This window comes from Lolium perenne, chromosome 4, assembly GCF_019359855.2.
Source record: "Lolium perenne isolate Kyuss_39 chromosome 4, Kyuss_2.0, whole genome shotgun sequence".
NCBI classification, from domain to species: Eukaryota; Viridiplantae; Streptophyta; class Magnoliopsida; order Poales; family Poaceae; genus Lolium; species Lolium perenne.
The window spans coordinates 217,372,502-217,397,049 of NC_067247.2; the positions used below are offsets into that span (position 1 = coordinate 217,372,502).

Below are 24,548 nucleotides of genomic sequence, written 5' to 3' on the forward strand. Positions count from 1 at the left end.
TTCCGTTCATCATCAAGCTCCTCCTTGAGATTGGCAAGCTCAAAGGCTGCTTCCCTTTCCAACTTCTCCCTCTTCTCGATAAGGTCTTGTGCCGCACCAAGTTGGGCTAAGAGAGCCCCAACATGAATCTTGGTGTCCCCCTTCATGTTAGTGAGAAAAGAATCCAAGGAGTCTGTAAGCCCCAGGAGTAGGAAAACCCAGAGCGCGCAGGTAAGAGGGGTTTATGTGCATGAGGTCACTACAAAGGACCGTGGGGCCGCCTCGCATTCCCAAGCATATGGGTAGGCCAAGCAACAGCTCGACACGCCCATGCACACAACACCCACCTCAAAGGCTCACGGTAGGCTTTCCAGGCCTGAGTGCTTCACCTTCCTGTGCACTTCACACATACACACACTGTGCACAGGATACAAGGGTAGAATACAGCTTGAATATCACAACATGACTATGTACGACACAAAAGATGGAAATAAGGTTCATATATATAGCAACGCTCTAATGAGCAAGATACAAATGACACTCAGAGGACACATGTCCCAACATTACATCATACATAAGATAGCCAAATAGTCTGGGTACAGACAAGATCCAAATTGGACTAAGAGTCCTGAAGATAATCAAGCGGTGTTCCCATAACCAACATGCCACAGGCTGCTGCCTTAGGAACGATCTTGCTACGCAACGAAGTCGTCGTCCGTGAACTCGACAAAGTAGCCACCTGCGTACTGCTCATCATCTGTCGTACCTGTTTGTCGAAAAACGGGTTCCGGAAAAAGAGGGAGAAAAACGAGGGTAAGTACCGTTGGCACGTACTTGCGAGACAAGACCAACTATGCTTGCTGGTGGCCGGTGTAAACTTCGCCCGGCTATATGTGGAGTTTAGCGGTAGCAAAGCACTATCCAATAGAGACACGCTACAACATCCGTCTAATAGAGAAGGTGAGAGAGCGCATAATCTAGCAGTTCTATACTCTGCAAACAACAACCCAGCCAGTGCGATCCCCCTTAGCCAAGAGGTACTAACAAGGCACTCACACAGTTGACAATTTTATATCATTCCATTATAATAGGGCTAACTTACCACACAAGTAATTAGCAAGTTATTAGGGACATTATTAGGTGTAAGTTGTTCTATGATCGAGTTAAACAGCTCCAAGTCGTCCATAACCGCGGACACGGCTTTCCGAAAAGATTTAACCCTGCAGGGGTGCACCAATGTTACCATACACGCATGCTCGAACCCGCATAGCAAGTGCGGAGTCTCACAACAAGACCGTTCCCAAATCAACAAGAATGCCTAGGGGGGCCACCCGACTAAGCTACCCGAAACGAAGTTCGGCCGTACTCCGATGCGGACTCAGGGTTTGCGACGGCGGCTAGGCGTGCGAACCACACGCTTTCGCTAAACGTCCCGCGGGGTACAGTACAGAAATAAACACCCGAAGGCAACAGGAAGTAAACAACCGAAGGCAACAGTAAGTAAACACCCGAAGGCAACAGTAAGTAAAGCATGGCATACATGGCATAGGCAAATAAAACCAAGGTTGTTGCCCCCTTTTCAACAGACTTGAGAAATGGTAATGGGTGATGGGGGGTCCCGATAAAACCTCCCACGAGTGGTTAGCGCGCTCAGTCTTAGAAACAGATAACAAGAACTCGGGTCCTAGGGGACATTAGCAAGTCAAAGTTCCGATGCTTTCGCAAAGGGGCTCACAGATGCCTCTGCATATTATAACCCTTAGCACATTTAGTTGTAGCAAAAGTTATCCACTTCATTTTCGAAGAGGTAGTACATGTGTCAACATCCCAACAAGATATCCCGAACATTTCGAGATATCAACAAAAACCCTAAACTCGCCTACGACTCGCAAAGCTGGCAAACAACAAACAATAGGTAGGGCGAGGAGGTGTATCTCGGACATATAGGTAACAGGTGGATAGGACACGTGACACAACAGAATCGCAACATAAGGATAGCAATAGATCAAAAGAGCATGTAAAACTAAAATAGGTGAAGGGGTGGGCTCGCCTGTCAGATCAGAGGTAGAAGCACCGACACGATCCTCCAGGGGGTGCTCGTACTCCTGCTCGTACTGCTCTGCGTCGGCGTCTACTCGAGAAGAACCAAATAGCACATACAAGGAAAGTATAGCACAAATCAATACAAGTAAATGCAATGCGCAATATGATGCATGATGGCATTGCAAGAGGTTGGTGCAAGACAAAATTAAGTGGGGTGCTCATAATTCACATGAAATGATAAACACCCTCACATAGATCTTAATTGAATTTGCAAGTTTTAATTTGGACAATTCAGAGATGATACCAATGATGCATGAGAATGCAAGATTTGAATTCCTCTCATTTTTCTGATGAGAATAGGCATAAAGTTTATAGAATTTGGAATTGTAGAAAAGAAGATATGAATTATGCCATATTACTCATTTTAATTCAGATTTCAATTTGGTCCAAATTTTATTTGTCCAAAACCCGAAACAAAGTTCATAGTTAGATAGAGCATGAAAAGCTGATCAATGTGGATATAAGGTTTGTATGATTTGGAATTAGAAAAAGCAAAAATTAAAACGTTTGAAAAATAGGCAGGGCAAAAAAAATTGATGAACAGCAGTTTTGCAAAAAGGGATTTTAATCCTGTGTCAGCAAGGATTTGAACCCAGGACGCCCTGGTAGAAGCAAAGGAGCGGTACCAATGTGCTGCTGTGAAGGTTATGTACAGATACAGGGTTCGGACAAGATATGGTGGTAAGAAAAGGATAACTGAAATTTTGACACTGAAAACTGAAAAGCGTGACAGTGCAGATTCTGGAGAAGTATCTCTGCACGATTTTTAAAGTGGGAGCCGCGACGAATCTCTGCGCTGTTTTGAGGTGTTGTCAACAAGTTGAGAAAGAGGAATGTGCCAGGTTTCAAATGGTACAAGGTTGGTTGAAAACGGAGCAGTGTAGTGGTGGCGAGGCTCGACGGAAATTGAGGCCGTGACACGGCGAAAACTGAAACTGAAAACGAAACTGTTTCTGGCCCGACTTTGATCGACGATGGCGACTTCGTTTCTGCACCGATTTGAGTGATTCAAAAACAGAGATGGATCTGGTGATGTCGTGCGTCTAATGTAACAGTCGGTTCATCCTGAGGTGGTCTGTGCCGGCGGCGATCTACGTCGGAAAAAGGTACCGTGACAGACATAAAAGGACACGTTTTTGATCTCGATGTTTGGAAGAAGATGGCGACGCATCTGGAGAACCTACTGCAAGGATCTCGACTAGTTGAGCATGGTGGGGCTGCCAAGAATGGATTGGTGGAGGTTTGGGTCCAAATGGTGCACGGAGGAGGCAAAGGTGCTCGTCGGAATAACGTGACAACGTCGCAGCGATACTGAAAGTTAGCGGATCTGTAAACTGGAGCCAAGTTTGGTCGACGATGGCGACGAATCTACAGCGTATCTCAGGAAAGTGTAAACACGAAAAACGTAGCCCTTTGTCCTGTCTTTGCAACGGCTCAAGAAACTCGCGCGGAGGTGAAATGGTTCGCCGGCGGGAAGCTTTGGAAGTCAGCACCGTGAAACAGGTAACAAACATGTGTTTTTATACGTTTCGATTTCGATCTCGCCAGATCCTTCTCACGTCGTCGTTGCAAACCATGCAGAGAGAAGGGTGAGGGTTGCGCTCACCCTGGGGTTGCTGATGGCGAGGAGGAAGAGGCAAGGGGATCGCCGGCGACGTAGAAGAAGAAGATGGCCGGGGTGTAGACGGGCAGAACTCGACGAAGACGTGCAGACCTTGGCGCCCAAAACTCCGTGAGATGGACGAGGACGTAGAGGAGACCGAGGTGGTTCTTTTCCACGGCTCAGGAGGTGTCGAGGTAGGCCATGGCGACGGCGGCGCCGGCTAGACGGCGGAGCTGTTTTCTCGCAGGAGGGTTTTTTCCAGAGAGAGGAGAAGGTGGTTGGCGGCGGCTCGATGGGCAAAAAGAGGTTAGGGTTTAGAGGAGGAGCTGCGCAGCTTAAAAGGGAGAAGGGGAGGCCGAAGGATGGAGTGGAGAGGGCGACGTGGAGCTCGGGAGGTCGACGTTGCCCGATATGGTGCTGAGCTCCAACGTGTAAAGGAGGTTGACGAGGCTTCCGCGTACCTCTTCGGGAGTGCTGGACTTGGGCCAGCGTTGGGCCACGGTGGAAGAGAAGGGAGGTTAGATGGGTTGCTGGGTTGGGTCACGGTGATGGTTAGATAGGAAAAGGGTTTAGAAATAGGTTTTCTTCTTCTCTCTTATTTTCTGATTTCTGTTTTTATTTTCTTTTCAAAACAAAACAAAATTATGAAAAAGAGAGAAAAGGTGTGGTTTGAAATGAAGAGAGAAGAATAGAGAAGCACATCACCATACATGTGATGATGAGAAAAGAAAAGAAAAAGAAGAGGAAGAAATATGCATAGAGCTAGAATAAGCTCCATGATTTCATGTTCCAAAATAATTGGGTGGTGTTATAAACCAAACCAAACACTTGGGATGGAGTATCTCCAACACAAATATGTTTGGCTAAGTAAGGTTGAAGAGAAAAAGAAAGATGCCACCAAATTTTAGAAAATTTGGCATGACCTTTGTGTAAATAGGTTAAAGAGGGAGAAAGAAAGATGGAGTGTGCTTTTCTTGGAACATCACAAGAGTAAGGGGATGAACTAAGAAGAAGAAGGAGGGAGAACAACAAGCAAGGCAACATAAGATCAAAGCCAAAACCAAATGCAATTTATAAAAACCAAGGTGGTGATATGCATGAATGCAACATGATGAGATGATAACAATGCAAGAAAGGTACAAAAGGGTCTATGTACTACTCTTGGGATGTTACAAACGCCCCCCCTTGAAGGAATCGCGCCCCGAGATTCTCAGGAGGAAGAGAAAAAGGACGGGTACTCGGAACGGAGTTGATCTTCCCGCTCCCAAGTTGCTTCTTTATCGGAATGGTGCGACCACTGCACCTTGAGGAACTTGACAGACTTGTTGCGAGTACGACGTTCAGCTTCATCAAGAATCCGAACGGGATGCTCTTTGTATGAGAGGTCTTCTTGGAGGTCAATGGACTCGTGATCAACTGCACGGCCCGGATCTTTGAAGCACTTCTTGAGCTGTGACACGTGGAAGACATCGTGCACTTTGGAGAGCTTCTCAGGGAGTTCAAGGAGGTAAGCGACTTCACCACGCTTTGCTAGAACTTTGAAAGGACCAATGTATCTTGGCGCCAGCTTGCCTTTGATATCGAAGCGATGAGTGCCCCTCATAGGAGTAACATGAAGGTAGGCTTGATCACCAGGCTGATATAACATATCACGGTGCTTGCTATCATAATAGCTTTTCTGCCGAGATTGTGCTATCTTCAGATTGTCACGAATGATTCGCACCTTTTCTTCAGTCTCGTTGATGACATCGGGGCCAAAGATTTGCCTTTCACCAGTTTCAGACCAGTTCAGAGGTGTTCTGCATTTGCGACCATAGAGAGCTTCGAAGGGTGCCATGCCCAAGCTGGCTTGATAGCTGTTGTTGTAAGAGAACTCAGCGAATGGAAGGCATTCTTCCCATTTCATGCCGAAGGAGATAACACAGGCACAGAGCATGTCCTCGAGAATCTGATTGACTCTTTCGACTTGCCCACTCGTTTGAGGATGGTAAGTCAGGTCGAAGAGCAGATTAGTTCCCATAGCTTTCTGAAAGCTTGCCCAAAACTTGGAAGTGAAGATGCTTCCGCGATCAGAGCTTATTTCCAAGGGAACACCATGAAGAGAAACAATCTTTGGAGTGTAGAGCTCGGCCAACTGACTAGCAGATATTGTTTCTTTGACAGGAAGGAAGTGAGCAACCTTAGAAAGACGGTCGATCACCACGAAGATAGCATCATTGCCTTTTCGAGACTTTGGAAAACCACAAAGAAATCTTCAGGGGTTGGAGGACACCGGCAGGTCTCTGATGTTCTGCTTTGACACGGCGACAAACATCACATTCTGAGACATAGCGAGCAACATCCCTTTTCATCCTAGTCCACCAATAGGTAGACTTGATATCGAGATACATCTTTGTGTTGCCAGGATGGATAGAAAGAGGAGTGTCGTGAGCTTCTTTGAGAATGAGGTTTCTCAGGTCTGGATCATTTGGAACAACAAAACGACCTTGGAAGAAGAGAGTTCCTTGATCATCGAGAGAGAAAGACTTGTACTTGGGCTTGTGCATATTCTCTTTGATATTCTTGCTGCAAATATCTCGCAACTGTCCTTTTCGGATCTTATCTTCAAGAGTTTGCGTGATCACCAAGTTTGCAAGGTAGCCTTGGGGAACAAGCTCAAGATTCAATTTCCTGAATTCTTCATAAAGAGCAGGTTGACTTTCTTGAATCATGAGGTTGTTGCAATAGGACTTGCGACTAAGGGCGTCAGCCATGACATTAGCTTTGCCTGGAGTGTAGCTGATAGAGAGATCAAAGTCCTTGATGGTTTCCATCCATCTCGTTTGACGGAGGTTCAAGTTGGGTTGTGTGAAGATGTATTTGAGACTCTTGTGGTCGGTGAAGATCTCACATTTGTTGCCCAACAAGTATTGGTGCCATGTTATTAAAGCATGTAACACGGCTGCAAGCTCAAGATCATGTGTGGGATAGTTGAGTTCATGCTTTTTCAACTGACGAGAAGCATACGCCACAACTTGACGTTCTTGCATGAGGACAGCACCTAGTCCATGAAGAGAGGCATCACAGAATATCTGGAAAGGTTTAGAAGTATCTGGAAGGACAAGTACAGGTGTGGAAGTGAGCTTCTGCTTGAGGAGATCAAAGCTTTCTTGGCATTGAGGAGACCAAAGGAACTTCTTGTCTTTCTTCAGGAGATCGGTAAGAGGCTTGGCGATCTTGGAGAAATTCTCAACAAAGCGGCGACAATAACTTGCCAAACCGAGGAAACTTCTCACTTGCTTGACATTCTTCGGAGGAAGCCATTCAACGATCGCCTTGACGGTTTCAGGATTGATAGCAATGCCTTTTCCCGAAATGACATGACCAAGATAGACGACTTGAGGAAGCCAAAATTCACATTTGGAGAACTTGGCATAGAGACGGTGTTCACGAAGCTTCATGAGGATGAGGCGAAGATGCTCTTCATGCTCCTCATTGGACTTGGAGTAGACAAGGATATCATCGAGATAGACTACCACAAACTTGTCGAGGTACTCCATGAAAATGTAGTTCATCAACCGAGAGAAAGTGGCAGGAGCATTAGTGAGGCCAAAGGACATGACGGTGTATTCGTAGAGACCATAACGAGTTTTGAAGGCTGTCTTGGGTACATCCTCTTTGTGGATTTTGATTTGGTGATAACCACTTCTCAAATCCATCTTAGAGAACACAGTTGCACCCGCAAGCTGATCAAAGAGCTCATTGATGCGAGGAAGAGGATATGTATTCTTGATCGTTTTCTCATTGAGAGGGCGGTAGTCAACCACCAATCGATCAGTTTTATCCTTTTTCTTCACGAAGATGGTAGGACATCCCCATGGAGAAGTGCTTGGCTGAATGAAACCAAGTTTTTGCAACTCGTCAAGCTGCTTCTTGAGTTCAGCCAACTCATTGGGACCCATTTTGTATGGCCTCTTTGAGATAGGAGCTGTTCCAGGCTCTAGTTCAATGACGAACTCAACAACCCTGTCAGGTGGCATACCTGGAAGTTCTTCAGGAAAGACATCAGGAAAGTCACAAACCACGGGTATAGACTCAAGCTCCGGAAGCGAACTAGGATTCAAAGCAAAGAGCTGAACGGAAGGTGTTTGAGAAGGTGTATAGGTCAAGGTTCCTGATGAAGTAGGAAAAGAAACTGAATGGGTGGCGCAATCAATGACAACTTTGTTGGCCTTCAACCAATCCATGCCACGGATGACATTAATGCCAGAAGATCTAAGCTCGATGAGGGATGCAAGGAACACATGGCTTCCAATCTGAATTTGATTGCCATGACTTATCTTGGAAGATAACATTTGTCCTCCGGGAGAATGAACCAAGAGATTAGACGGTAAGCTTTCCATAGGGAGGTTGTTACTTTGAGCAAAACTATCAGACACAAAAGATAGAGAAGCTCCTGTATCGAACAGAACTCTTGCAGGAATAGAGTTAACAAGCAAAGTACCAAGCACGACGTCGGTAGCTTGTTCAGCTTGCTCAACGTTGATGTTGTTGACGCGAGCAGCCCTCGGACCTTGCCTAGTGTTGTTGTTGAAGGCACGGCCCTGAGCTGGTGCACGAACCATCGCATTTGTTGCAGTAGAGCGAGGTGGTGGTGGAGGTAGCTTCTGAGGGCAGAAGGTAGAGATGTGCCCAACCTGACCACACTTGTAGCATGTGGGGTCGGCACGTGGACCCATCGTCCTTGGTCCACCATATGCAGGCCTTGGCGGAGCTTGGTAGGTCCTCTGCTGAAGCTGTGGGGTGGGAGGGCGGGGACCATACCCAGCGTGTGCTGCGCGGGGAGCATACCCAGCTTGTCCTGCTTGTCCTGGCGGTGCGGGATAAGGAACCCACAACCTGCGCTTCTGAGGCGGCGCTGAAGAAGGAGCACCAACCTCTCGAGTATGCTTGCGTGACTCGTCGAACGCAAGCCTACCCGACTCTTCCTTGATAGCAGTGTTGACCAGCTTGTCAAAGGTGTCCATCGAGACATGAGTGAGCGCGTACTTGAGTGCCGGCTTGAGGCCATTACGGAACCTCTTCTGCTTCTTGGCATCAGTAGACACTTCTTCACCACCATAGCGAGCTAGCCTTGAGAACTCGATGATGTATGCCATCACGTCTTTGTTGCCCTGAACAAGACTGAGGAATTTCTCCTTCATCCTATCCATTAGCCCTTCAGGAATGTGGTGGCTTCTGAAAGCTTCCCTGAATTCTTCCCATGTGACATCAGGAGCATTGGCGGGACGCATCTCGAGAAAGTTCTCCCACCATGCTGCGGACCCTCCTTTCAGTAGGTGAGTCGCAAACCGCACTTTGTCTTCTGGAGCGACTCCCGCTGTGTTGAGCATGCGGTTGACATCGCGCACCCAATCATCTGCATCCAGCGGTTCAGGAGTAGAGTCGAACGATCGCGGGTTCAACTGCAAGAAGTCCCGGATCATCACTCGACCATTGTCATGACGAGCTTGATCGAAGTTGTGCTGGGTTTGCTGCATCTGGCTCAACAGTTGAGTCATTTGCAACAGGGCTGGTCCCAACGGAGGAGGTGGCGGAGGTCTAACCATCCTGTTGAGGGAAACATAAGGCGGTTGAAACAACAGATAAGAACAAAGCTTAGAACAAGGATTTAAGATCACATAACACATCACTCCATAGAATTCATCAAGGTACACCATACAAGGTTCAAGTACACATGAGATCCATACAACCGGATACAAGGATAGAAAAGCTAGAACATCCACTTGACACGCAAGACAGTGGAGTAAACGGTAGTTCCATGAGGAAAACGAAAAGGAAACAGGCTCCGGAACAAAGAACTGGTCGAGATAGCATCGGATCAAAGGAGAATAACATGTTAGTATGAAAATACCAACATGTGAAAGGAATAGATTATATGTGGAGATTGACAAAGGATGATAATGAAGCAACCATAGTACAGAATTTTTTTTTCAAAATACTTTTCCCTATGGCACTATGGTTTCCCACAAACACGTCCAAGCCTAGATGAAACAGGATAAGAATAGAGTAAAACCGTTGCACGTCCTTACCAGAGGGAGGGTGGGTGGGGTAAGAAATAAAAGCAGAATTCCTACTCTCGCGCACAATTTTTCCTATGTTGCTACTAAAATATTTGTTTCTAGACTCAACTTCGTCCGCTGCAAGGGGCTCCTAAAGGCAGTCCTGCTCTGATACCAAGTCTGTAAGCCCCAGGAGTAGGAAAACCCAGAGCGCGCAGGTAAGAGGGGTTTATGTGCATGAGGTCACTACAAAGGACCGTGAGGTCGCCTCACATTCCCAAGCATATGGGTAGGCCAAGCAACAGCTCGACTCTACTCTTTGTTGAATATCATGTGAGTTGCTATGCATGTTCGTCTTGTCTGAAGTAAGGGAGATCTACCACCTTATGATTAAAGCATGCATATTGTTAGAGAAGAACATTGGGCCGCTAACTAAAGCCATGATCCATGGTGGAAGTTTCAGTTTTGGACATATATCCTCAATCTCAAATGAGAAAATTAATTGTTGCTACATGCTTATGCATAAAAGAGGAGTCCATTATCTGTTGTCTATGTTGTCCCGGTATGGATGTCTAAGTTGAGAATAATCAATAGCGAGAAATCCAATGCGAGCTTTCTCCTTAGACCTTTGTACAGGCGGCATAGAGGTACCCCTTTGTGACACTTGGTTAAAACATGTGCATTGCGATGATCCCGGTAGTCCAAGCTAATTAGGACAAGGTGCAGGCACTATTAGTATACTATGCATGAGGCTTGCAACTTGTAAGATATAATTTACATGATACATATGCTTTATTACTACCGTTAACAAAATTGTTTCTTGTTTTCAAAATCAAAGCTCTAGCACAAATATAGCAATCGATGCTTTCCTCTTTGAAGGACCATTCTTTTACTTTTAATGTTGAGTCAGTTCACCTATTTCTCTCCACCTCAAGAAGCAAACACTTGTGTGAACTGTGCATTGATTCCTACATACTTGCATATTGCACTTATTATATTACTCTATGTTGACAATATCCATGAGGTATACATGTTACAAGTTGAAAGCAACCGCTGAAACTTCATCTTCCTTTGTGTTGCTTCAATGCTTTTACTATGAATTATTGCTTTATGAGTTAACTCTTATGCAAGACTTATTGATGCTTGTCTTGAAGTACTATTCATGAAAAGTCTTTGCTATATGATTCAGTTGTTTACTCATGTCATATACATTGTTTTGATCGCTGCATTCACTACATATGCTTACAAATAGTATGATCAAGGTTATGATGGCATGTCACTCCAGAAATTATCTTTGTTTATCGTTTACCTGCTCGGGACGAGCAGGAACTAAGCTTGGGGATGCTGATACGTCTCCGACGTATCGATAATTTCTTATGTTCCATGCCACATTATTGATGTTATCTACATGTTTTATGCACACTTTATGTCATATTCGTGCATTTTCGGGAACTAACCTATTAACAAGATGCCGAAGTGCCGCTTGTCGTTTTCTGCTGTTTTTGGTTTCAGAAATCCTAGTAAAGAAATATTCTCGGAATTGGACGAAATCAACGCCCAGGGTCCTATTTTGCCACGAAGCTTCCAGAAGACCGAAGAGGAGACGAAGTGGGGCCACAAGGTGGCCAGACTATAGGGCGGCGCGGCCCAAGCCCTGGCCGCGCCGACCTATAGTGTGGGCCCCTCGTGTGGCCCCCTGACCTGCCCTTCCGCCTACAAATAGCCTCCGTCGCGAAACCCCCAGTACCAAGAGCCACGATACGGAAAACCTTCCAGAGACGCCGCCGCCGCCAATCCCATCTCGGGGGATTCAGGAGATCGCCTCCGGCACCCTGCCGGAGAGGGGAATCATCTCCCGGAGGACTCTACGCCGCCATGGTCGCCTCCGGAGTGATGTGTGAGTAGTCTACCCCTGGACTATGGGTCCATAGCAGTAGCTAGATGGTTGTCTTCTCCCCATTGTGCTTAATTGTCGGGTCTTGTGAGCTGCTGAACATGATCAAGATCATCTATCTGTAATTCTATATGTTGCGTTTGTTGGGATCCGATGAATAGAGAATACTATGTTATGTTGATTATCAATTCATGTCTATGTGTTGTTTATGATCTTGCATGCTCTCCGTTACTAGTAGATGCTCTGGCCAAGTAGATGCTTGTAACTCCAAGAGGGAGTATTTATGCTTGATAGTGGGTTGATGTCTCCGTGAATCTGGGGGAGTGACAGAAACCTCTAAGATTATGGATGTGCTGTTGCCACTAGGGATAAAACATTGGTGCTATGTTCGAGGATGTAGTTACTGATTACATTACGCGCAATACTTAATGCAATTGTCTGTTGTTAGCAACTTAATACTGGAAGGGGTTCGGATGATAACTTGAAGGTGGACTTTTTAGGCATAGATGCATGCTGGATAGCGGTCTATGTACTTTGTCGTAATGCCCAATTAAATCTCACAATAATCATCATAATATGTATGTGCATGGTCATGCCCTCTTTATTTGTCAATTGCCCAACTGTAATTTGTTCACCCAACATGCTGTTTGTCTTATGGGAGAGACACCTCTAGTGAACTGTGGACCCCGGTCCAATTCTCTATACTGAAATACAATCTACTGCAATACTGTTCTACTGTTTTCTGCAAACAATCATCATCCACACTATACATCTAATCCTTTGTTACAGCAAGCCGGTGAGATTGACAACCTCGCTGTTTCGTTGGGGCAAAGTACTTGGTTTGTGTTGTGCAGGTTCCACGTTGGCGCCGGAATCCCTGGTGTTGCGCCGCACTACATCTCGCCGCCATCAACCTTCAACGTGCTTCTTGACTCCTACTGGTTCGATAAACCTTGGTTTCTAACTGAGGGAAACTTACTGCTGTAAGCATCACACCTTCCACTTGGGGTTCCCAACGGTCGCGTGCTGTACGAGTGTCAAGCTAAATTTCTGGCGCCGTTGCCGGGGAGATCAAGACACGCTGCAAGGGGAGTCTCCACATCCCAATCTCTTTACTTTGTTTTTGTCTTGCTTAGTTTATTTACTACTTTGTTTGCTGCACTAAATCAAAATACAAAGAAATTAGTTGCTAGTTTTAATTTATTTACTATCTTGTTTGCTATATCAAAAACCCAAAAAAAATTAGTTACTTGCATTTACTTTATCTAGTTTGCTTTATTTACTGTTGCTAAAATGGGTACTCCTGAAAATACTAAGTTGTGTGACTTCACAACCACAAATAATAATGATTTCTTATGCACACCTATTGCTCCACCTGCTACTACAGCAGAATTCTTTGAAATTAAACCTGCTTTACTGAATCTTGTTATGCGAGAGCAATTTTCTGCTGTTAGTTCTGATGATGCTGCTACCCATCTCAATAATTTTGTTGAATTATGTGAAATGCAAAAATATAAAGATGTAGATGGTGACATTATTAAATTAAAATTGTTCCCTTTCTCATTAAGAGGAAGAGCTAAAGATTGGTTGCTATCTCTGCCTAAGAATAGTATTGATTCATGGACTAAATGCAAGGATGCTTTTATTGGTAGATATTATCCCCCTGCTAAAATTATATATTTGAGGAGTAGCATAATGAATTTTAAACAATTAGATACTGAGCATGTTGCACAAGCATGGGAAAGAATGAAGTCTTTGGTTAAAAATTGCCCAACTCATGGACTGACTACTTGGATGATCATCCAAACCTTTTATGCAGGACTGAATTTTTCTTCGCGGAACCTATTGGATTCAGCTGCTGGAGGTACCTTTATGTCCATCACTCTTGGTGAAGCAACAAAGCTTCTTGATAATATGATGATCAATTACTCTGAATGGCACACGGAAAGAGCTCCACAAGGTAAGAAGGTAAATTCTGTCGAAGAAACCTCTTCCTTGAGTGATAAGATTGATGCTATTATGTCTATGCTTGTGAATGATAGGACTAATATTGATCCTAATAATGTTCCGTTAGCTTCATTGGTTGCACAAGAAGAACATGTTGATGTAAACTTCATTAAAAATAATAATTTCAACAACAATGCTTACCGGAACAATTCTAGTAACAACTATAGGCCATATCCTTATAATAATGGCAACGGCTATGGTAATTCTTATGGGAATTCTTACAACAATAATAGGAACACACCCCCTGGACTTGAAGCCATGCTTAAGGAATTTATTAGTACACAAACTGCTTTTAACAAATCTGTTGAAGAAAAACTTGGGAAAATTGATATACTTGCTTCTAAAGTCGATAGTCTTGCTGCTGATGTTGATCTTTTGAAATCGAAAGTTATGCCTCATGAAAATCTTAATAATAAAATTACTACTACAGCAAATGGCATCCAAGTTAGAATTAATGAGAATATAAGATTGATGGCCGAATTGCGTGCTAGGTGGGAAAGAGAAGAAAATGAAAAAGAAGATAATATAGCTAAAGTTTGGACTATTACCACCACTAGTAATGTTAATGCTACACATGTTTCTGCACCTCCTACTATTAATGGTAAAATAATTGGTGTTGGCAATGTTTCCACTTCAAATGCAAAGCGCGAGAAACTGCCTGAAATCGCTAAAAATCATTGAAACTGCCTGTGATAAAACTGCTGAATTTTTTTCCAACATTGGGGAAGATGATCCCATTGCTTTAGATTATAATGGTTTGAATTTTGATGATTGCCACATCTCTGAAGTTATAAAGTTCTTGCAAAAACTTGCTAAAAGTCCTAATGCTAGTGCTATAAATTTGGCTTTCACAAAACATATTACAAATGCTCTCATAAAAGCTAGAGAAGAGAAACTAGAGCGCGAAGCCTCTATTCCTAGAAAGCTAGAGGATGGTTGGGAGCCCATCATTAAGATGAAGGTCAAAGATTTTTATTGTAATGCTTTATGTGATCTTGGTGCAAGTATTTCTGTTATGCCTAAGAAAATTTATAATATGCTTGACTTGCCACCGCTGAAAAATTGTTATTTGGATGTTAATCTTGCTGATCATTCTACAAAAAAACCTTTGGGGAAAGTTGATAATGTTCGCATTACCGTTAACAATAACCTTGTCCCCGTTGATTTTGTTGTCTTGGATATTGAATGCAATGCATCTTGTCCCATCATATTGGGAAGACCTTTTCTTCGAACCGTTGGTGCTATCATTGATATGAAGGAAGGTAATATAAAATATCAATTTCCTCTCAAGAAAGGTATGGAACACTTCCCTAGAAAGAGAATGAAGTTACCTTTTGATTCTATTATTAGAACAAATTATGATGTTGACACTTCGTCTCTTGATAATACTTGATACACACTTTCTGCGCCTAGCTGAAAGGCGTTAAAGAAAAGCGCTTATGGGAGACAACCCATGTTTTTACTACAGTACTTTGTTTTTATTTTGTGTCTTGGAAGTTGTTTACTACTGTAGCAACCTCTCCTTATCTTAGTTTAGTGTTTTGTTGTGCCAAGTAAAGTCGTTGATAGTAAAGTTCATACTAGATTTGGATTACTGCGCAGAAACAGATTTCTTTGCTGTAACGAATCTGGGCAAAATTCTCTGTAGGTAACTCAGAAAATTATGCCAATTTACGTGAGTGATCCTCAGATATGTACGCAACTTTCATTAAATTTGAGCATTTTCATTTGAGCAAGTCTGGTGCCTCGATAAAATTCGTCAATACGAACTGTTCCGTTTTGACAGATTCTGCCTTTTATTTCGCATTGCCTGTTTTGTTATGTTCGATGGATATTTCGATTCCATTGACTTTCAGTAGCTTTGTGCAATGTCCAGAAGTGTTAAGAATGATCATGTCACCTCTGAACATGCATATTTTGATTGTGCACTAACCCTCTAATGAGTTGTTCTAAGTTTGGTGTGGAGGAAGTTTTCAAGGATCAAGAGAGGGAGATGATACAACATGATCAAGGAGAGTGAAAGCTCTAAGCTTGGGGATGCTCCGGAGGTTCACCCCTGCATATATCAAGAAGACTCAAGCGTCTAAGCTTGGGGATGCCCAAGGCATCCCCTTCTTCATCGACAACATTATCAGGTTCCTCCCCTGAAACTATATTTTTATTCCATCACAGCTTATGTGCTTTCTTTGGAGCGTCGGTTTTTTTTTTGTTTTGTTTGAATAAAATGGATCCTAGCATTCACTTTATGGGAGAGAGACACGCTCCGCTGTAGCATATGGACAAGTATGTCCTTAGGCTTTACTCATAGTATTCATGGCGAAGTTTCTTCTTCGTTAAATTGTTATATGGTTGGAATTGGAAAATGATACATGTAGTAATTTGCTAAAATGTCTTGGATAATGTGATACTTGGCAATTGTTGTGCTCATGTTTAAGCTCTTGCATCATAAGCTTTGCACCCATTAATGAAGAAATACATAGAGCATGCTAAAATTTGGTTTGCATATTTGGTCTCTCTAAAGTCTAGATAATTTCTAGTATTGAGTTTGAACAACAAGGAAGACGGTGTAGAGTCTTATAATGTTTACAATATGTCTTTTATGTGAGTTTTTCTGCACCGCTTCATCCTTGTGTTTGTTTCAAATAGCCTTGCTAGCCTAAACCTTGTATCGAGAGGGAATACTTCTCATGCATCCAAAATACTTGAGCCAACCACTATGCCATTTGTGTCCACCATACCTACCTACTACATGGTATTTCTCCGCCATTCCAAAGTAAATTGCTTGAGTGCTACCTTTAAATTTCCATTCTTCACCTTTGCAATATATAGCTCATGGGACAAATAGCTTAAAAACTATTGTGGTATTGAATATGTACTTATGCACTTTATCTCTTATTAAGTTGCTCGTTGTGCGATAACCATGTTCACTGGGGACGCCATCAACTACTCTTTGTTGAATATCATGTGAGTTGCTATGCATGTTCGTCTTGTCTGAAGTAAGGGAGATCTACCACCTTATGATTAAAGCATTCATATTGTTAGAGAAGAACATTGGGCCGCTAACTAAAGCCATGATCCATGGTGGAAGTTTTAGTTTTGGACATATATCCTCAATCTCAAATGAGAAAATTAATTGTTGCTACATGCTTATGCATAAAAGAGGAGTCCATTATCTGTTGTCTATGTTGTCCCGGTATGGATGTCTAAGTTGAGAATAATCAATAGCGAGAAATCCAATGCGAGCTTTCTCCTTAGACCTTTGTACAGGCGGCATAGAGGTACCCCTTTGTGACACTTGGTTAAAACATGTGCATTGCGATGATCCCGGTAGTCCAAGCTAATTAGGACAAGGTGCGGGCACTATTAGTATACTATGCATGAGGCTTGCAACTTGTAAGATATAATTTACATGATACATATGCTTTATTACTACCGTTGACAAAATTATTTCTTGTTTTCAAAATCAAAGCTCTAGCACAAATATAGCAATCGATGCTTTCCTCTTTGAAGGACCATTCTTTTACTTTTAATGTTGAGTCAGTTCACCTATTTCTCTCCACCTCAAGAAGCAAACACTTGTGTGAACTGTGCATTGATTCCTACATACTTGCATATTGCACTTATTATATTACTCTATGTTGACAATATCCATGAGGTATACATGTTACAAGTTGAAAGCAACCGCTGAAACTTCATCTTCCTTTGTGTTGCTTCAATGCTTTTACTATGAATTATTGCTTTATGAGTTAACTCTTATGCAAGACTTATTGATGCTTGTCTTGAAGTACTATTCATGAAAAGTCTTTGCTATATGATTCAGTTGTTTACTCATGTCATATACATTGTTTTGATCGCTGCATTCACTACATATGCTTACAAATAGTATGATCAAGGTTATGATGGCATGTCACTCCAGAAATTATCTTTGTTTATCGTTTACCTGCTCGGGACGAGCAGGAACTAAGCTTGGGGATGCTGATACGTCTCCGACGTATCGATAATTTCTTATGTTCCATGCCACATTATTGATGTTATCTACATGTTTTATGCACACTTTATGTCATATTCGTGCATTTTCGGGAACTAACCTATTAACAAGATGCCGAAGTGCCAGTTGCTGTTTTCTGCTGTTTTTGGTTTCAGAAATCCTAGTAAAGAAATATTCTCGAAATTGGACGAAATCAACGCCCAGGGTCCTATTTTGCCACGAAGCTTCCAGAAGACCAAAGAGGAGACGAAGTGGGGCCACGAGGTGGCCAGACTATAGGGCGGCGCGGCCCAAGCCCTGGCCGCGCCGACCTATAGTGTGGGCCCCTCGTGTGGCCCCCTGACCTGCCCTTCCGCCTACAAATAGCCTCCGTCGCGAAACCCCCAGTACCGAGAGCCACGATACGGAAAACCTTCCAGAGACGCCGCCGCCAATCCCATCTCGGGGGATTCAGGAGATCGCCTCCGGCACCCTGCCGGAGAGGGGAATCATCTCCCGGAGGACTCTACGCCGCCATGGTCGCCTCCGGAGTGATGTGTGAGTAGTCTACCCCTGGACTATGGGTCCATAGCAGTAGCTAGATGGTTGTCTTCTCCCCATTGTGCTTAATTGTCGGGTCTTGTGAGCTGCTGAACATGATCAAGATCATCTATCTGTAATTCTATATGTTGCGTTTGTTGGGATCCGATGAATAGAGAATACTATGTTATGTTGATTATCAATTCATGTCTATGTGTTGTTTATGATCTTGCATGCTCTCCGTTACTAGTAGATGCTCTGGCCAAGTAGATGCTTGTAACTCCAAGAGGGAGTATTTATGCTCGATAGTGGGTTCATGTCTCCGTGAATCTGGGGGAGTGACAGAAACCTCTAAGATTATGGATGTGTTGTTGCCACTAGGGATAAAACATTGGTGCTATGTTCGAGGATGTAGTTACTGATTACATTACGCGCAATACTTAATGCAATTGTCTGTTGTTAGCAACTTAATACTGGAAGGGGTTCGGATGATAACCTGAAGGTGGACTTTTTAGGCATAGATGCATGCTGGATAGCGGTCTATGTACTTTGTCATAATGCCCAATTAAATCTCACAATAATCATCATAATATGTATGTGCATGGTCATGCCCTCTTTATTTGTCAATTGCCCAACTGTAATTTGTTCACCCAACATGCTGTTTGTCTTATGGGAGAGACACCTCTAGTGAACTGTGGACCCCGGTCCAATTATCTATACTGAAATACAATCTACTACAATATTGTTCTACTGTTTTCTGCAAACAATCATCATCCACACTATACATCTAATCCTTTGTTACAGCAAGCCGGTGAGATTGACAACCTCGCTGTTTCGTTGGGGCAAAGTACTTGGTTTGTGTTGTGCAGGTTCCACGTTGGCGCCGGAATCCCTGGTGTTGCGCCGCACTACATCTCGCCGCCATCAACCTTCAACGTGCTTCTTGACTCCTACTGGTTCGATAAACCTTAGTTTCTAACTGAGGGAAACTTACTGCTGTACGCATCACACCTTCCACTTGGGGTTCCCAACGGTCGCGTGTTGTACGCGTGTCACTCCTCTTTTATGCATAAGCATTCAACAACAATTAATTTTCTCATATGAGATTGAGGATGTTTGTCCAAAACTGAAACTTCCACCATGGATCATGGCTTTAGTTAGCGGCCCAATGTTCTTCTCTAACAATATGCATGCTCTAACCATTCTAGCGGTAAATCTCCCTTACTTCAGACAAGACGGACATGCATAGCAACTCACATGATATTCAACAAAGAGTAGTTGATGGCGTCCCCAGAAAACATGGTTATCGCACATCAAGCAACTTAATAAGAAATAAAATGCATAAGTACATATTCAATACCACAATATTTTTTAAGCTATTTGTCCCATGAGCTATATATTGCAAAGGTAAAGGATAGAGATTTAAAGGTAGCACTCAAGCAATTTACTTTGGAATGGCGGAGAAATACCATGTAGTAGGTAGGTATGGTGGACACAAATGGCATAGTGGTTGGCTCAAGTATTTTGGATGCATGAGAAGTATTCCCTCTCGATACAAGGTTTAGGCTAGCAAGGTTATTTGAAACAAACACAAGGATGAAGCGGTGCAGCAAAACTCACATAAAAGACATATTGAAAACATTATAAGACTCTACACCGTCTTCCTTGTTGTTCAAACCCAATACTAGAAATTATCTAGACCTTAGAGAGACCAATTATGCAAACCAAATTTTAGCATGCTCTATGTATTTCTTCATTAATAGGTGCAAAGTATATGATGCAAGAGCTTAATCATGAGCACAACAATTGCCAAGTATCACATTATTCAAGACATCATACCAATTACTACATGTAGCATTTCCCGTTTCCAACCATATAACAATTAACGAAGCAGTTTCAACCTTCGCCATGAAAATTAAGAGCTAAGAACACATGTGTTCATATGAACCAGCGGAGCGTGTCTCTCTCCCACACAAACATTTATTCAAACAAAAACAAAAACAAAAACATACAGACGCTCCAAGTAAAGTACATAAGATGTGATGGAATAAAAATATAGTTTCAGGGGAGGAACCTGATAATGTTGTCGATGAAGAAGGGGATGCCTTGGGCATCCCCAAGCTTAGATGCTTGAGTCTTCTTGAAATATGCAGGGATGAACCACCGGGGCATCCCCAAGCTTAGAGCTTTCACTCTTCTTGATCGTAGTATATCATCCTCCTCTCTTGACCCTTGAAAACTTCCTCCACACCAAACTCAAAGCAAACTCATTAGAGGGTTAGTGCACAATCAAAAATTCACATGTTCAGAGGTGACACAATCATTCTTAACACTTCTGGACATTGCTCAAAGCTACTGAAAGTCAATGGAACAAACAAATCCATCCCACATAGCAAAAGAAGCAATGCGAAATAAAAGGCAGAATCTGTCAAAACAGAACAGTCCATAAAGACGAATTTTATTGAGGCACCAGACTTGCTCAAATGAAAATGCTCAAATTGAATGAAAGTTGTGTACATATCTGGGGATCACTCACGTAAATTGGCATAATTTTCTGAGTTATCTACAGAGAATTTTGCCCAGATTCGTGACAGCAAAGAAATCTGTTTCTGTGCAGTAATCCAAATCTAGTATGAACCTTACTATCAACGACTTTACTTGGCACAACAAAACACTAAACTAAGATAAGGAGAGGTTGCTACAGTAGTAAACAACTTCCAAGACACAAATATAAAACAAAATACTGTAGCAAAATAAACACATGGGTTATCTCCCAAGAAGTTCTTTCTTTATTGCCATTAAGATGGGCTCAGCAGTTTTAATGATGCACTCGCAAGAAATAGTATTTGAAACAAAAGAGAGCATCAAGAAGCAAATCCAAAACACATTTAAGTCTAACATGCTTCCTATGCATAGGAATCTTGTAAATAAACAAGTTCATGAAGAGCAAAGTAACAAGCATAGGAAGATAAAACAAGTGTAGCTTCAAAATTTTAAGCACATAGAGAGGTGTTTTAGTAACATGAAAATTTCTACCACCATATTTTCCTCTCTCATAATAACTTTCAGTAGCAACATGAGCAAACTCAACAATATAACTATCACATAAAGCATTCTTATCATGAGTCTCATGCATAAAATTATTACTCTCCGCATAAGCATAATCAATTTTATTAGTTGTAATGGGAGCAAATTCAACAAAGTAGCTATCATCAAATATAGGAGGCATATTGTATTCATAATCAAATTTATCCTCCATAATAGGCGGCAACAAAAGACTACTATCATTATAATCATCATAAATAGGAGGCAAAGTATCATGAAAGAAAATTTTCTCCTCAATGCTTGGGGGACTAAAAATATCATGCTCATCAAAATCAGCTTCCCCAAGCTTAGAATTTTCCAAAGCATTAGCAACAATAGTGTTCAAAGCATTCATATTAATAACATTCCCATTAGCATGCATATAAAGTTCCATGGGTTTTTTAATTCTCTCTTCAAACACATCATGCCCTAATTCAAGATAAAGTTCATAAAGCTCTCTCATATTTTTGTTGTTTTCCATTATGCCTAACTAGTGTAAACAAGAAACAAAAAGATGCAATTGCAGGATCTAAAGGAAATAGCTTCGAGCACAAACACAATGGCGCTAGAAAAGTAATTTACCTGGAACCGAAGTATGAGTGCCTTTTACCTTTCCTCCCCGGCAACGGCGCCAGAAAATAGCTTGACTGCCTACAACTGGCGCGTGGTTGACGAGGGAGGAAATCCCTGTATTGTAGCTTTTCGTTCCCCGGCAACGGCGCCAGAAAATAGCTTGACTGCCTACAACTGGCGCGTGGTTGACGAGGGAGGAAATCCCTGTATTGTAGCTTTTCGTTCCCCGGCAATGGCGCCAGAAAATAGCTTGATGTCTACGCCCCCTCCTTTTCCTGTAGACAGTGTTGGGCCTCCAAGAGCAGAGGTTTGTAGAACAGCAGCAAGTTTCCCTTAAGTGGATCACCCAAGGTTTATCGATCTCAGGGAGGAAGAGGTCAAAGATATCCCTCTCATGCAACCCTGCAACCACAAAGCAAGAAGTCTCTTGTGTCCCCAACACACCTAATAGGTGCACTAGTTCGGCGAAGAGATAGTGAAATACAAGTGGTATGAATAAGCAGCAACGGCACCAGAAAAGTGCTTTGCCCAGGACAGTAAACAAGCAGTAGTAACGCAGCAGTAGTAACGCAGTAAAACAGTAAACAAGCAGCGATAGCAGTATTTAGGAACAAGGCCTAGGGATCATACTTTCACTAGTGGACACTCTCAACTTTGATCACATAACAGAATAGATAAATGCATACTCTACACTCTTGTTGGATGATGAACACCATTACGTAGGATTACACGAACCCTCAATGCCGGAGTTAACAAGCTCCACAATTCAATGTTCATATTTAAATAACCTTAGAGTGCAAGATAGATCAACACAACCAAACCAAGTACTAACATAGCATGCATACCGTAACCTTCACACTATGAAAGGAGGAATAGATCGCATCAATACCATCATAGTAATAGTTAACTTCATAATCTACAAGAGATCACAATCATAGCATAAACCAAGTACTTCATGATGCACACACTGCCAACATTACATCATGGAGGAGGAATAGACTACTTTAATAACATCACTAGAGTAGCACATAGATGAATTGTGATACAAAACTCATATGAATCTCAATCATGTAAAGCAGCTCATGACATCATTGTATTGAAGTACATAGGAGAAAGATTAACCACATAGCTACCGGTACAGCCCCGAGCCTCGATGGAGAACTACTCCCTCCTCATGGGAGACAGCAGCGGTGATGAAGATGGCGGTGGAGATGGCAGCGGTGTCGATGGAGAAGCCTTCCGGGGGCACTTCCCCGTCCCGGCGGCGTGCCGGAACAGAGAGTCCTGTCCCCCAGATCTTGGCTTCACGATGGCGGCGGATCTGGATGGTTTCTCGTACCGTGGCTTTTCCGTATCGAGGTTTTAGGTCCAGGGGCTTTATATAGGCGAAGAGGCGGCGTCAGGAGGTCGAAGGGGCGACCACACTATAGGGGGGCGCGGGCCCCCCCTTGGCCGCGCCGGCCTAGGGTTTGGTGGGCCTGTGCCCCCTCTCTGGCGGCTCTCGTGTGTTCTGGATGCTTCCGGGCAAAATAGGAACCTGGGCGTTGATTTCGTCCGATTCCGAGAATATTTCGTTACTAGGATTTCTGAAACCAAAAACAGCAGAAAACAGGAACTGGCACTTCGGCATCTTGTTAATAGGTTAGTTCCAGAAAATGCACGAATTTGACATAAAGTGTGCATAAAACATGTAGATAACATCAATAATATGGCATGGAACATAAGAAATTATCGATACGTCGGAGACGTATCAATTGCCGAGGAAGAGCTTCTCAAGTTTGTCCCATGCTTCCTTGGCGGTCTTGAGCGAGCGGATATGAGCGCGGTCCTTGGGGGTGATGGCCATATGAATCATGTTGATGGCGGTGGCGTTGAGTTGGTCATCCACCACATCTCTTCTTGTCAATTTCTTGGGATCTCGTGGTGAATAGCCCTCCTCAATGATACGCCAAAGCTCGGTAGAAGCGCTGCGCACATGAGAACGCATTAAGAATTGCCAATTCTCAAAGTTGTTTGACTAGAGTAACGGTGGTGAACCATGCGACAAGATATGAGGCATCGGTATCGGAACGTTGATGGTGTAATCATTTGGTGGTGGCACCGCATGATAACCCCCTTGACGTTCTGCAACCGGTGTGTCATCATCCTTCCCTTTTGTTGAAGTGCCGGTATCCCCAACCCCTTCCTTTTGTGAATCTTTTGTCACTTCCGCAACAAAATCAACAAGAGGAAGGGTGTTAGCTTTTGGTGGTGGATCCTCGGCACTTGCATTTGGTGGAGGGTTTGGCTTTTGTACAACCAACTCCATCATCATCGCCTTCATTTGGGCAACGATGGATGACTCCAATTTCTTGAGGTCATCCAACGTAGCCGTCGTGGAATCGATGGGCGATGATGGAGCGGGTGGCACAAGGGAAGGTGGCCCATTCTTATCCGCCTCTTGTTCGGCCATTTCTTAGGCGGTAAAGCCCGAGCAAGAAAACCTTGCTCTGATACCACTTGAATGGATCGTAGCGAACAAGAGGTGGGGGTGAATGGCGCTACGGCAAGTTTTAGTCTTTTTCAAGTTTTATGCAACGGAAGGTAAAGGTGTGACTTTTAGCAATGGAGGTGATCCTACAATGAATATCGGACGAGTGCAATAAGTAAAGGAATCAACAAGATAACGAGAGTAAGGAGTGAGACAACCGGGGGGCGCGAGGCGAGTCGAGGTTTGTTTCCCGCAGTTCCTTCCACTAAAGGAAGTACGTCTGCGTT

The 24,548-nt window shown here is 43.2% G+C and overlaps 1 protein-coding gene and 1 long non-coding RNA gene across 2 annotated transcripts; both read right to left on the reverse strand.

Annotated features, from left to right (window-relative positions):
• Nucleotides 1–464: 464 nt before the first annotated feature.
• LOC139830593 (uncharacterized) lies at nucleotides 465–4,008 on the reverse strand. Its single transcript, XR_011743324.1, has 3 exons — nucleotides 3,689–4,008; nucleotides 2,030–2,110; nucleotides 465–745 (listed from the first exon to the last, which is right to left on the reverse strand). It is a non-coding gene; the product is annotated as an uncharacterized lncRNA (long non-coding RNA).
• Nucleotides 4,009–6,725: 2,717 nt separating this feature from the next.
• LOC139839277 (uncharacterized) lies at nucleotides 6,726–9,204 on the reverse strand. The gene is made up of 2 exons (XM_071829324.1): nucleotides 7,283–9,204; nucleotides 6,726–6,756 (listed from the first exon to the last, which is right to left on the reverse strand). Exons 1-2 carry the CDS (start codon nucleotides 9,202–9,204, stop codon nucleotides 6,726–6,728), a joined length of 1,953 nt encoding a protein of 650 aa, XP_071685425.1.
• Between the last annotated feature and the right edge of the window lie 15,344 nt (nucleotides 9,205–24,548).